Here is a 14175-nt window from a genome sequence, read left to right as displayed (position 1 = left end):
TTTTTTTTTTTGGTGGTACTGGGGTTCCTGGAAGCCCTTCTTCCTCCGGGCTACACTCCCAGACCTATTTTATATTTTTGAAACAGGGTCTCTTACACCAGCACGGCTGGCTTCGAACCTGCGCGATCCTCCTGTCTCCGCCTCCCAAGCGCGGGGATTACAAGCGTGCGCCACCACGCCCGGCAGTATTTACTTTCTCTTAACGATGTTACCTAGTATAGAAAACTTTGGGAGCCCCTGATGCAGGTTTAGGAGGTTGTTTGTTTTGTTTTGTTTTGTACTAGGGATTGAACCCAGAGGCAACAACATTCTACCTCTGAGCTATAGCCCCAGCCCAATTTATTTTTTGTTTTGAAACAGGGTCTAAGTTACTGAAGACCTCACCAAGTTGCTGAGACTGGCCTGGAACCTGCAGTCCTGTCCCAGCCTCCGAAGCACTGAGATTACAGGCAGGTGCCACCACAGCCAGCTCGGATGCAATATTAATATTGCCACACATTTCTTTTTACATTGTATGTTATCTTAAATAAACTCCCCTTCAATGACACATAAAGACAGGCAGCTCTCAGCATAAGAATATTTATTAAATGGATGACTTACAAGAAGGATATTGATGAATAAATGTAAAATGTTCCACTCACGGTGAACATAAAGCCTTTAATGTTTAAGGTTTCGATTCCATTTATTTTGAAAGGCTCCAGCCCTTGCAGATTAAATCATGGCATGTGAAGCACTGGTGAGAGTGATGTCACCAGAAATTCCCAGCTTGTTGATTTCCTGGAGGTTTCTCATCCGATGATTGAACTGCAACAAGTGGGCATCGTTGACAGCAACCTTGAAGTGGTCCGGCTCCACCAGGACTTGAATCTGAAAGATGTGCACACGTGAGGGGATGCGTACGATAACTAGCACAATTCAGCTGTCCCGTGGTGTGCACATATTTCAAGATATCATAAGGGTTGGGCGTGGTGGCACACACTTGTAATCCCAGCATTTGAGAGGCTGAGACCAGAGGATCGCGGTTTGCACACAGCCTCAGTTACTCAGGCCCTCCACAACTTAGTGAGACCCTGTTTCAAATTAAAGAATAAAAAATAAGGCAGGGGGTGTAGCTCCGAGGTCAAATGCCCCTGGGTTCCATCCACAGACCCACAAAAAAAAAGACATATTATACACAAAATAGATTTTATGTCAATTTAAGTTAAAAGAGGGAAAAGTATCCAGTGATTCTGAACCGGGCTAGCACAGTATATCCAATATTTCATCATCATCATTTGTGGAACTAAAATGCAGAGAACATAACCTTATAGCAAAAGTAAACTCCAGGTTATTCCGATTTTTTTTTTTTTCAGGTCTGGGGATGGAACCTAGGGACATTTGGCCTCTGAGCTACAGCCCCTGCCCTGTTTTTTTATTCTTTATTTTTAAAGAGGGTCTCACTAAGTTGCGGAGGGCCTAAGTATCTGAGGCTGTCCACGAACCGTGATCCTCCAGTCTCAGCCTCCCCTATGCCAGGATTACAAGTGTGCGCCACCACGCCCGGCTCAGTTATTCACATTTAATCAACAGAAAAAAAGATGAAGCAAGCTGGACATGGTGGCATATGCCTTTAATCCTAGTTCTTGGGAGGCTGAGAGAGGAGGATCACAGGTTCGAAGACAGCCTCAATGAGACTCTCATCAACCTAGTGAGACCCTGTTTCAAAATAAAAATAAAATCGGGGGTGAAGATCAGAGGTAAAATGCCTCTGTGTTTAATCACTAGTACCACTTTAAAAAAAAAAAAGAAAAAAGAAAGAAAGAAAGAAGAAGAACCAGGCATAGTGGCACAAGTCTGTGATCCCAGCTACTTGAGAGGCTGAGGCAGGAGGATCTCAAGTCTGAGACCAACTTAGAAAACTCAGGGAGACCCTGTCTCAAAATGAAAAATAAAAAGGAGTGGGGATGTTGCACAATGGTAGAATGTCCTAGCACCACAAAATAAACAAAAAATATGTTACCTGTTATAGAAAATGCTGGGAAGATACTCAACAAATTGTAAGTTCTGTGAGTATGGAGGAAGGGGTAAAGGATGGACTTCTAAATTAAACATCTAACACCAGGTGTGGTGGTGCACGCCTGTAATCCCAATACTTGGGAGGCTGAGACAGGAGGGCTGTAGGTTCAAGAACAGCCTCAGCACGTACTGAGACTCTCATAAACCTAGTAAGACCTTGTTTCAAAAGAAAAAGAAAAAGAATTGGGCTTGGCTGTAGTTTGGAGGTAGAATGCCCCTGGGGTCAATCCCAAGTACCACACATAAAAAGAAAACAGTGGGGTCTAGCTTAGAGGTCAAATGCCTGTGGGTTCGATCCCCCATTCATTCATTTTCTCTCTCTCTCTCTCTCTCTCTCTCTCTCTCTCTCTCTCTCTCTCTCTCTCTCTCACACACACACACACACACACACACACACACACCCCTCTATAAATTTTTCTTTCAATAAGACAAACATTAACTTTTTGTTTTTTAGTCCTGGGGATTGAACTAGGAGCATTCTAAAATTAGAGAGAAAAAAAAAACACTTACTTCTAATTGCCCTGCCAGCTACACTGTCTGAAGGAACTAAAGTCCCAGTGAGCCGTGTCATAAAGACTTTGTGCCATTTTTAATTATGATGATATATTTTTTTTTACCAACAGTGACGTTGGCGAGGTGGGGGAAAGGAACTAGGGCCGGTGCCACTTCCATCCAGGTTCTCAGCCTGCCGAGCTGAGGACGGCAGGGAGACAGACTGGTCAGGTCCCCCAGGACAGGCCATAAAAACTCATCTCAAGCAAGTTGTGGTGTCAGGGGGATTTCCCATGAGAAATGTATATTATCAGTATCCAGTAGCTGAGACAACTTACTTTGAATGGTTTTCCACTTTCGAATGGGAAGGCCTTCTGTCTTTCTTCCTTTCCCCAGGCGTTGTCCATCTTTGTGTTGCACACAATGACCTTACTGTTGTTTTCATTGAAACGTGGGTTAAAATGGAAGGCAACGTCATTCCCTCTTTTGAAGTCTAAAGCAAGTCTGTTCAAAACCAAAGACCAGAGTTGGTAAGATGATTAAAGCTATGTTTTGTATCAAGAACATGCAAGTTTCTAAAAAGCAACTCATGTCATACTCTATAGGAACTATTTTCTGGATGGAAAGTAAATAAGGTGGGCATGGGTTCAAACTGGGAAATAGGTGTAGCCCAATATTCCTGGTACTCTCATAAAATGTGGAGGCCAGCAAGGCGATATGTGTTTGTCGCTTCACTGTCTTTGGTCCCATGGTTCCCATTCAGCTGGGCGCAGTCTTTACAGACTCTACTCATGAAACCCCCTCAAGATTCCTTATAGAGGCTTACAGCCACTTTTAAAATACCATGGCATCTGGGCGTGGTGGCGCACGCTTGTAATCCCCGCGCTTGGGAGGCAGAGACAGGAGGATCGTGCTGGTTCGGTGGAGCCAGCCTCTCTGGCTTAAGAGACTCCGTTTCCAAATTTAAAAAAAAATATAAAATAGGTCTGGGAGTGTAGCCCGGAGTTAGAAGGGCTTCCAGGAACCCCAGTACCACACACACACACACACACAAAATACCATCGCAATTTTAGTTAATCTCTTTTAATACTTGTAAAGGCAAGCCGGCAACATCAATAACTATCCACTACCTGGCTTCCCTGGTGGTTGACCAGAAGCCTATTTCCTCTACAACAACAAGAATGAGACAATGCGGTTAACATTCAGTACGGTATTGCTGAATTGTAAAGACACGACAATAAACATGTGGGACGTTCCGTGATAGGAGGTGGAAAGCGAGAGTGTGAATGTTGACCTTCTGCCTTCTCCTTGGATGCTAATGCACTCTACCTCTGAGTTTTTCCAGGCATGCTCTATAAAGTACCAAACCAGAGTCAGCTACTGTTCTTGTTTTAAAACAAGTTCTGTGCTCCTAGGTCCATTCATTGTTGTCTGGGGTGTGTGTGTGTGTGTGTGTGTGTGTGTGTGTGTGTGTGTGTGTTACTAGAAATTAAACCCAGGAAAATTCTCAATTCTTTGAGCTACGCCCACAGACCAATTTATTATTATTATTGTTATTATTATTATTATTACTATTATTATTATTATTTGTTTTGAAGTAGGGTCTGACTAAATTGCAGAAAGCCTCACTAAGTAGCTGAGATGGGCTGTGAGCTGGTGATCCTCCTGTCTCGGCCTCCCAAGTCCTGGGATCACAAGGGTGCGCCACCATACTCAGCTTCTCGGAGCATTTTGACTTACTCAGCGGCCGTCACATTCAACCACAAACGTATCTTACAGTGAAGGGGAAAATGGCAGTAGAGTTTGCACTTGACTCAATGTCTAATGGCTCTATTCCGTCTGAAGTGAAAGGAAGGTTTTGTTACCTCTGTCACTCTAGCAGTTCTTTTTTTTTTTTTTTCATGCAATTCATCATAGAAAAGTCTGTAGGACCAAGAAACAGTTTGTCTGTTTCCTTTTCATTTTACTGCCATTAACTATTTCAACCAGAATTGGTTTTGATCTTCCACAGTTTCAGTCTACACCTCTAGTATTACTGCACCTAAACTTTTTAGTGCAATGACCTAACTGTGGCAAGAATATCTTGTAGTTCTGCGTGTTAGGGCTTGAGGTGAATGGACATCACACATGAGTTGTGCCATCTATGTGGTATGCTAGGTTGTATGTTATGTTGGGAGGAAACATGGGTAGGGACACAAGCATAGGGTGTGGAGGGTGGGTGGGAGATGCATGTATAAGAAAGCACTGAGCCGGGCGTGGTGGCGCTCGCTTGTAATCCCCGCGCTTGAGAGGCAGAGACAGGAGGATCGCACAGGTTTGAAGCCAGCCTCAGCTACTGAGTGAGGCTCTCAGCAACTTAGACCCTGTTTCCAAATAAAGTATAAAAATAGGTCTGGGAACATAGCCCAGAGGTAGGAAATCCCCTGGGTTCCACCCCCAGTACCACAAGAAAGAAAGAAAGAAAGAAAGAAAGAAAGAAAGAAAGAAAGAAAGAAAGAAAGAAAGAAAGAAAGAAAGAAAGAAAGAAGGCGGGCGGGCGGGGGAGGGAGAGGGAGAGGAAAGGAAAGGAAAGGAAAGGAAAGGAAAGGAAAGGAAAGGAAAGGAAAGGAAAAGAAAGCACTGAGTCACTGAGTCTAGAGAAGCTGTCTAGGCTGTATAGAAAGATTTGGCTTAGGGTACTGACTGCTGTGCAGAAACAGGAGGCTGGAGGTTGCCTGGCAGAGACGTCAACTAACTGTGTGAATGGAAAATGAACAGATCAGAGCTGTGTCCATCTGGTGATAGAATGTGGTTCATGTTGATCCACCAGGAATCAAATGACAGATACTTAGGGGTTATTTACAGTTTCTTGAATAAGTACTTGGCTTGAATGTAACCTTCTTTGTACTATGCAAAATACTCAGAGACACCGGGTGTGGTGGCGCACGCTTGTAATCCCCACGCTTGGGAGGCTGAGACAGGAGGATTGCGCAGGTTCGATGCCAGCCTCAGCTAGTTAGTGAGGCTCTCAGCAACTTAGTGAGACCCTGTTTCCAAATAAAATATAAAATGGGTCTGGGATCTGGGAGTATAGCCCAGAAGTAGAAAGCCTCTGGGTTCCACCCCCAGTACCACCAAAAATTAAATTAAATTAAATTAAATTAAATAAAAAAATAAAAAAGATTTATTTAAAAACAAAAAAAGGCCGGGCGTGGTGGCGCACGCTTGTAATCCCAGCATTTGGGAGGCTGAGACCAGAGGATCGCGGTTCGCGGACAGCCTCAGCTACTTAGTGAGGCCCTCTGCAACTCAGTGAGACCCTGTTTCAAAATTAAGAATAAAAAATTGGGCGAGGGGTGTAGCTCGGAGGTCAAATGCCTCTGGGTTCCATCCCCAGACCCGCAAATAAATAAATACAAAAAAAGCCAGGCGTGGTGGCGCACGCTTGTAATCCCCGCACTTGGGAGGGAGAGACAGGAGGATCACGCAGGTTCGAAGCCAGCTGTGCTGGCTTAGGAGACTCTGTTTCCAAATTAAAATATAAAAAAATAGGTCTGGGAGTGTAGCCCAGAGGTAGAAGGGTTTCCAGGAACCCCAGTACCACCAAAAAAAATAATAAAAAAAAAACCTCAGAGACATAGGCTGCTTAATGGACGCAGGAGCTTTAATGGCACCACGATTTTCAGGGACAGAGAATGGCTTCAAGACACGCAGCCTCTTTGTCCTGTATGTAAGTACAGCCAGCACAAGTGGTGATATACAGGGCCAGGCGCCCACAGCAGCCACCAACCAGCATGAGTTTTCCTTAACTAGCTCAGTGGACCTTTACCCATCCTGGTCAACCTCAATCAGTCAGTTCCAACGACAAAGGCTGATTTATTCTGATAAAGTCTTTAACTGTACAATCTTTTCACATCCTTTCACAACACCCACTCGGAAGACGGGGATTCCCAGGCTCGCCACTGGCCACAGTTAGGACCCGAGCCTCAGCTTTACCTACAGAAGGAGTTGGTGATGTTTTTTGTGCTGTCGTGACCATGAGGATTAAGTGATACAAAGCGTTCCAAAATACAAATGAGGATGTATTGCCAATTACTGACCCTGGCCTTTGGGCAATTTAGACGAGAACACATTCTCAGTTGTGGGATTATGCCATACACTGATATAGCCAAGATTTCAAATGTGCAGTTTTTTAAATCCATTAAAATTAAACACAGGCCGGGAGTGGTGGCGCACCATGTAACCCCAGCATTTGGGAGGCTGAGACCGGAGGATCGCGGTTCGCGGACAGCCTCAGCTACTTAGTGAGGCCCTTTGCAACTCAGTGAGCCCCTGTTTCAAAATAGAAAATAAAAAAATAGGGCTGGGAGTGTAGCTCAGAGGTAGAATGTCCCTGGGTTCCATCCCCACCCCCCCAAAAAAAATCAACACAGATCATTCCTTATTCAAAAACCAGTCAACGAAAACTATGTCAGGTTGTGAATGCTGCCCCCTTTACCTGTTTGCGTTGGGCTTCACTGTGCCCATGATTGTTATCAGCATGCGAGGCATGACTCCTCCAGGCAAGGGCAGGTCATAAGGCACAGTCTGGGAACAAACAAGGACATTGTGTATCAACAGTCATGTTTTAGGAGGGAAGGAAAAACATGACACACTAAAATCAATCACTGTTAAAAAAGCCAGGTGTGGTGGAGCACGCTTGTAAGCCCAGTACTTGGGAGGCTGAGACAGGAGGATCACAGGTTCAAAGCCAGCCTCCGCTACTTAGTGAGGCCCTCTGCAACTTAATGAGACTCTATTTCAAAATAAAGAATAAATAATAAGGCTGAAGTTGTAGCTTGGAAGTAGAATGCCCCTGGGTTCAATCTCTAGTACTGCAAAATAAATTAAATAAATAAGTAAAAAAATATTACTGTTAAAATGTATGCATCAAGCTGGGCGTGGTGGCACATGCTTGTAATCTCAGCTTTGGGAGAGATAGGAGGATTGCGGTTTGCAGACAGCGTCAGCTTCTTAGTGAGGCCCTTTGGTGGTGGTACTGGGCTTCCTGGAAGCCCTTCTACCTCCGGGCTATACTCCTAGACCTATTTTTACATTTTTATTTGGAAACAGAGTCTCCTAAGCCAGCGCGCACGGCTGGCTTCGAACCTGTGCGATCCTCCTGTCTCTGCCTCCCAAGCGCGGGGATTACAAGCGTGCGCCACCACGCCCGGCCCACGATGTTCTTTAAAGTGTCTCCAGAGGAGATGGTGCTGCCCTGCACCACCTTCTCCACTGTCCTGACATTGTTACACCCTCCATGGTTGTTTAGCTCTTTCTTCCTATTTATATCTTGTTTCTCAACCAGACTGAATCCAAAAGGGAAGGATCCATGACAAAATGTGCCTGGATCCCCCCAGAGTTAGGTTTGCATTTAGAATCCCTTACCAAAATGTTTCAATCTGCATGCAGATTCAATCCTTAGATAATAAGGTCTTCTTCAGAAGGTTTTCCAAAACCAGAGTGCCTGGGTCCCCCCATATGTTCATTTAATAACCCTTGACAAATTATACAACATCACCATTGTCCCATTTCCCCATGTGTAAAATAGGAACAACAGTATTTTATGGGTGGTTATGGGGTTAAGTGAAAGAGAATATGTAGGTGCAGACTAATGGCACTTTCTGTGTGTACTTGGAGTTTAATAATAAGAATAAAAAAATTCTCCCCATTACTCTGATATTAACTTTATTTATTCGTTTATTTATTTTTTGTAATACTGGGGGTGAAACTCAAGAGCGTTTTGCCTCCAAGCTATATTTTATTCTTGATTCTGAAACAGGGTCTCACAAAATTGTAGAGGGCTTCACAAGTTCTGAGGCTGGATGCAAACCTGTGATCCTCCTGTCTCAGCCTCCCAAGTACTGAGATTACAAGCATGTGCCACCATGCCCAATAAAACTCAGTCCATCAATACATCCTGTGTGGGGTTTTGTCTTTTGCGGTAGTGGGGACTGAACCCAGGGGCATTCTACCTCCGAAGTACATCCCCAGTCCTATTTTTAAAATTATTTTATTTATTTACTATTTATTTATTTATTTATTTATTTATTTATTTTTGTGGTACTGGGGATGGAACCCAGGGGCATTTGACCTCTGAGCCACACCCCCAGCCCTATTTTTTATTCTTTATTTTGAAACAGAGTCTCACTGAGTTGCGAAGGGCCTCAATAAGTAGCTGAGGCTGTCCTCGAACTGCAATCCTTCTATCTCAGCCTCCCAAATGCTGGGCTTACAAGTGTGAGCCAACACACCCAGCTTATTTTATTTATTTATTTATTTATTTATTTATTTAGTGTGTGTGTGTGTGTGTGTGTGCGCGTGTGCGTGTGTGTGTGGTACTGGGGGTGGAACCCAGAGGCTTTCTACCTCTGGGCTATACTCTCAGACCCATTTTATATTTTATTTGGAAACAGGGTCTCACTAAGTTGCTGAGAGCCTCACTAAGTAGCTGAGGCTGGCTTTGAACCTGTGTGATCCTCCTGTCTCAGCCTCCCAAGCGCGGGGATTACAAGTATGCGCCACCACGCCCAGCGCTTATTTTATTTTTTGAAACAGGGTCTCACTAAGTTGCAGTTGGCCTTACTAGGTAGCTGAGGCTGGCTCCGAACCTGCAATCCTTCTGTCTCAGCCTCCCAAGTACTGGGATTACAAGTGTGTGCCACCACTCCTGGTTTAACCTGATTTGTATGAAAGCAGATTATCAATGCCTTTGAAAGATCCTTGTCTTCTCTTTATGCTAACTGTACACACAATAAACATTCTTTTTCTTTTCTTGAGAAGTGGCTGTAAGCAGCAGGTTTAAATATTCAAATGTCCCTGGTACCCTTTGCATATCAAGTTCATGACACAACTATGCCATCTTACCAGTGGTCCGGCAGGGCTGCTGAAGGGGCCAGAGGCAGGGTAGGCTCCAGGAGCGCTGGGCTGTCCAGGAGGTGGGTAGGCCCCAGGCCCACCTGGCTGCCCCGGGTAGGCTCCAGGTGGAGGAGGCCCCGGATAAGGTCCGGGCGCAGTTGGGCTTGGATAGGCACCAGGAGGTGCTTGTCCAGGGTAGGCACCAGGTGGTCCCTGTCCGGGGTAGGCACCGGGTGGTCCCTGTCCGGGGTAAGGCCCTGGAGGTGCCTGCCCGGGATAGGCCCCAGGATAGGAAGCCCCTGGGTATCCCCCTGCTCCAGCCCCAGGCTGGTTCCCCCATGCAGCAGGCCATCCTTGAGGGTTTGGGTTTCCAGACCCAGATAGGGCATCGTTAAGCTAGAAAGGAAGACACAAACAATTAGCGGATATAAAACATTCATAAGAGCAGATTTTTTTTACAGTAAAACAGACATTGTGATCCAAAAAAGGGAGAAGTAAAAAAAATTGAGACCTAAGAAGAGGAAAAATATCAATATTTTTGCCTATCTATTAATATTAAAGACTAAACTCAGACTTTTTCACTGTATTCTGGCTTCCAGTCATCTCAGGTCAGTGAGGGCTGTGTTTCTGTGATCTGCTCAAGTCTGGAGCTAGCTCTCCTTTATCTACAAGTGCATGTTTTCGTGGGGTCTTTTTTGTTTGTGTGTTTGTTTTCTCTTTTAGCAAAAAAGAAATTGAGGATTGAACACAGGGCCTTGGCCATGCTAGGTCCCAGGCTCTACCACTGACCTACATTCTAGGCCATGCACTCCCCCTTTTGAACATTTTATTTTGAGACAAGGTCTGGCTGTTTTGCCTAGGCTGGGCTGGAACTGGACATCCCCCTGCCTCAGCCTCTGGAGCAGCTTGGAGTACAGCAGGCAGGTGCTTCCTAATCCCATGAGAAACACAAGCACAGACTCTGTGCTCAGACCTTGGCACCCTGCTGCTCCCAGCCCAGTGAAGGGGTTCCTGTTGCCGGGTCCCAGGCCTCTCTCCGCCTTGCTTTTTCCCCAGGACTGCTGCTGGAAGAACAAGACTAGCTAACAGGCCCTTGGCGCACAAGCGAGGCTGAGGAAGCGTGTAGTAAAAGCTAAGCCCTTGGACTCAGTGAACATATATGTGGCCAAGAAAAGTGGCATGTAACACTTACCGAAAAACTGTCTGCCATTTTCCTGAGAGGAAGAGAGAGAGAGAACAAGAGATGTGTTATTTAATCTTAAAATATTTCACCAGTTTCCATGAAATTTAACATCTCAAATAGTTCCTGGGAAGGTCTCGTCAACGTTCAGGCATCCTGCCTAAGTCAACAGCGCAGAATCGTAAAAGCTTCTCATGGAGGGGCAGAGTTGCTTTCCAGCTATGTGACCAAATTCTGTTTAACTCATAAATTTAAACTCTGATCGCATTTGCATGTGATCTGAATCCTGAGAGTAAGAGACCAGACAGCCCGTGAGGGAGAGAAACGAGAAGAGGAAAACATTCTGCCCCATTTCTAAATAAGAAATGGAAACAATCGAGGTTTCCCTCTCCACTGTCTCTCCGGCATCCCCTCACCTCACAAAGGGTTCGGTGTTGCCGGGGGCCACCTCCCTGTCTTCCCACTCACGGCCCACACCCTGGGGCTTGGGAGGAAGGCAGTGTTTGCCAGTTCCCACTGAGGTCTGAAAAACAGCAGCCTGTGATTATTTTTTTCTCCACTGGTATACACGGATGCCTGCTCTGGGCCGGGCACAGTGTGGGGCTGTGCAAACAAATAGGCCAGGAGCGTCTGTCTGGCCAAAGGATCTGAATCCAGAGGGAGCTGGCGGCACTGTGCGATGCACAGCCCCTGCTGTTAAACTTGCTGTGGGAAGTCAACGCAGGAAGCTCATTTCTGAGACGGGAAGGGCAGGTAGTATGTGAACTAATATTTGAAGGGCAAGTGACAATTAGGAGTGCTGTTGTGTGTATGTTTTAAGGTACATGTTATTCCAAATAAAATCTTGGGCAGTGTAAAAAATCAAAGGTAAAGAAACTCAGACAAGAGCCAGGTGTGGTGGCGCACACTTGTAATCCCAGCATTCAGGGGGCTGAGACAGGAGGATCGCGGTTCGCAGGCAGCCTCAGCTACTTAGTGAGGCCCTTTGCAACTCAGTGAGACCCTGTTTCAAAATAAAGAATTAAAAAAAAAAATAGGGCTGGGGGTGTAGCTGGGAGGTTGAATGCCCCAGGTTCCATCCCCAGTACAGAAGGGAAAAAAAACCTAAAAAAAAAAATAGGGCTGGGGGGTGTAGCTCATTCCTTTTCATTTACACATGCCAGATTATTTATTTATTCTTTTGGTGGTGATAGTACTGAGGCTTAGATCCATGGGTGCTCTTGGTTGCCCACCCCTTTTAATTGTTTTCTTTTTTCTTTTTTCTTTTTATGGTACAGACTGAACCCAGGGATATTCAACTTCTGAGCTATTAGTCCCAGCCCTATTTTATTTTGATAAGGTCTCACTAAATTGCTGAAGCTGACCTCAAACCTGAGATCCTCCTGTCTCAGTTTCCTAAATACTGGGATTCTAGACATGTGCCACCATATCCAGTGTGTGTGTGTGTGTGTGTGTGTGTGTGTGTGTGTGTGTGTGAGAGAGAGAGAGAGAGAGAGAGAGAGAGAGAGAGAGAGAGAGAGAGAAGAGAAGAGAAGAGAAGAGAAGAGAAGAGAAGAGAAGAGGGGAGGGGAGGGGAGGGGAGGGGAGGGGAGGGGAGGGGAGGAGAGGAGAGGACCCCAGGGGCATTCTGCCTCCAAGCTACACACCAGCCCTATTTTTGATTCTTCATTTTGAAACAGGGTCTCACTAAGTTGCAGAGGTCCTCACAAGTTGCTGAGAGCCACGAACCTGTGATCCTCTTGTCTCAGCCTCCCAAGTACTGGGATCAGAAGCATGTGTCACCACACTTGACTGCATGCCCAGATTTTTGTAATTTATTTTGAGACATTTTCTAATTTATTTTAGCCTGGCTAAATTGCCAAGGCTAGCCTCAAATTTGCAATCCTGCTTTAACCCAAGTAGTTGGGATTACAGGCATGAGCCATCCATCCCAGTACACCAGATATTTTTCTACTGTACTGCTGTTATTTATGTTGCTGTCAAACATTACCACAGACTAAAAAACAAAACAAAAAAGAACTTGCACATTTTTTCAAAGTGGTACTGAGGATTGAACCCAGGAGTATTCTACCTCTAAGCTACACTCCAGCACCATTTTGTTTCATATTTGGAAACAGCACCTCACTAAGTTGCTGAGGCTGGCTCTGAACCTACGATCCTCCTGCCTTAGCCTCCCAAGTACCAGGATTACAGGAGTGTGCCACCATGCCCGGCCTACACATTTCTTTTAACCTGGGTATGCTCAGACTTATTCAGAAGCAGTTAGGTTATGACTGTACCCATCTATCAAGGTATAAAATTACTAGCAGTTTGGCAGGGAAGTCACAGTGACTCCTAGACCTTAGCACACCTTCCAATCACTATATTTCTTGTGAACCTACCCCCCCACACACACACACTTGTGTATATATTTTTATTGATGCATTATAGTCTTACATAATAATGTAAATCACAGTGATAGCGACATACATGCACACAGTACTTGATGGGCTTTCCCCTGGCTCCCTCCCCATTCTCCCCCCCTTTAACCTGACCTTTTAAAGCACAAGGCGGTGATGCACACCTATAGCCCTAGTACTTGGGAGACTGAGACAGGAAGGCTGAAGGTTCGAGGACAGCCTCAGGAAGTAGTGGGATTCTCATCAACCTAGCGAGGTCCAGTTGCAAAATAAAAATTAAAATATAGGGCTGGGCTGTAGCTCAGTGGTAGGATGCCGCTGGGTTCAATCCCCGGTACCACCAAAATAAATAAATAATAAACAAACAAACAAATAAATAAATGAGGCTCCTCTGCTGTGTCCCTCTCCCTACAAGTCTACCACAGTACTCTGTGGGAAACTGCTACCACCACAGAGGAACTTTAGAGAAGAATGGTTACAGAAAAGGAAAAAATATATATATATTTTTTTGTACTGGAGGCTGAAACCAGGGGCATTTTATCTCCAAGATATACCCAGCCCTATTTTTTGTTTTGAGACAGGGTCTTGTTAAATTGCTGAAGCTGACCTTGAACCTGAAATCCTCCTGTCTCAGCCTGCCTAGTGCATTCTACCTCTGAGATATGAGATACACCCCCAGCCCTTTTTTATTGGGGGGACGGGTCTGGGGATGGAACCCAGGGGCTTCGATCTCCAAGCTACATCCCCTGTCCTATTTTTTATTCTTTATTTTGAAACAGCGTCTCACTAAGTTACAGAGGTCCTCACTAAGTAGCTGAAGTTGTCCATGAACCGCGATCCTCCTGTCTCAGCCTCCCGAATGCTGGGATTACAAGCGTGCGCCACCACGCCTGGCGTAGCATTTCACCTCTTTTAAGAGTCCCTATCACATTGAAGCTCATTCTCAACTCTGTCACTACGGTCACTTGAGGTGGGGCGCTTAGTGGCAGGGCGTAGTCCTGTGACTTGAAAGCTATTTAACAACATTTCTGGCTTCAATCCATATAATGCTGGTAGCATACCACCCTGCAACTTGTAACAACCCAAAACGTCTGAAGACGTTGCCCAATTTCTCCTGGGGCAAAGCCCTGCAAGAAGTACCAGTTGAGGCGAGTTAGCATATGTTTCCCCACA

At 45.3% G+C, this 14175-nt stretch overlaps 1 protein-coding gene across 1 annotated transcript; it reads right to left on the bottom strand.

Annotated features, from left to right (window-relative positions):
• Positions 1 to 662: 662 nt before the first annotated feature.
• On the bottom strand, positions 663 to 10633 carry LGALS3 (galectin 3; the record flags this gene model as incomplete). The annotated part of the gene is made up of 5 exons (XM_080707828.1): positions 663 to 867; positions 2886 to 3051; positions 7025 to 7113; positions 9433 to 9819; positions 10616 to 10633. The coding sequence occupies 5 exons, from the start codon at positions 10631 to 10633 to the stop codon at positions 712 to 714; spliced, it is 816 nt and encodes a 271-aa protein (XP_080563954.1). The 3' UTR covers positions 663 to 711.
• Between the last annotated feature and the right edge of the window lie 3542 nt (positions 10634 to 14175).

This window comes from Muscardinus avellanarius, assembly GCF_963383645.1.
Source record: "Muscardinus avellanarius genome assembly, chromosome: 12".
NCBI lineage: Eukaryota > Metazoa > Chordata > Mammalia > Rodentia > Gliridae > Muscardinus > Muscardinus avellanarius.
The sequence above is the reverse complement of the archived record's forward strand: the minus strand, read 5'-3'. Positions and strand labels throughout refer to the sequence as shown.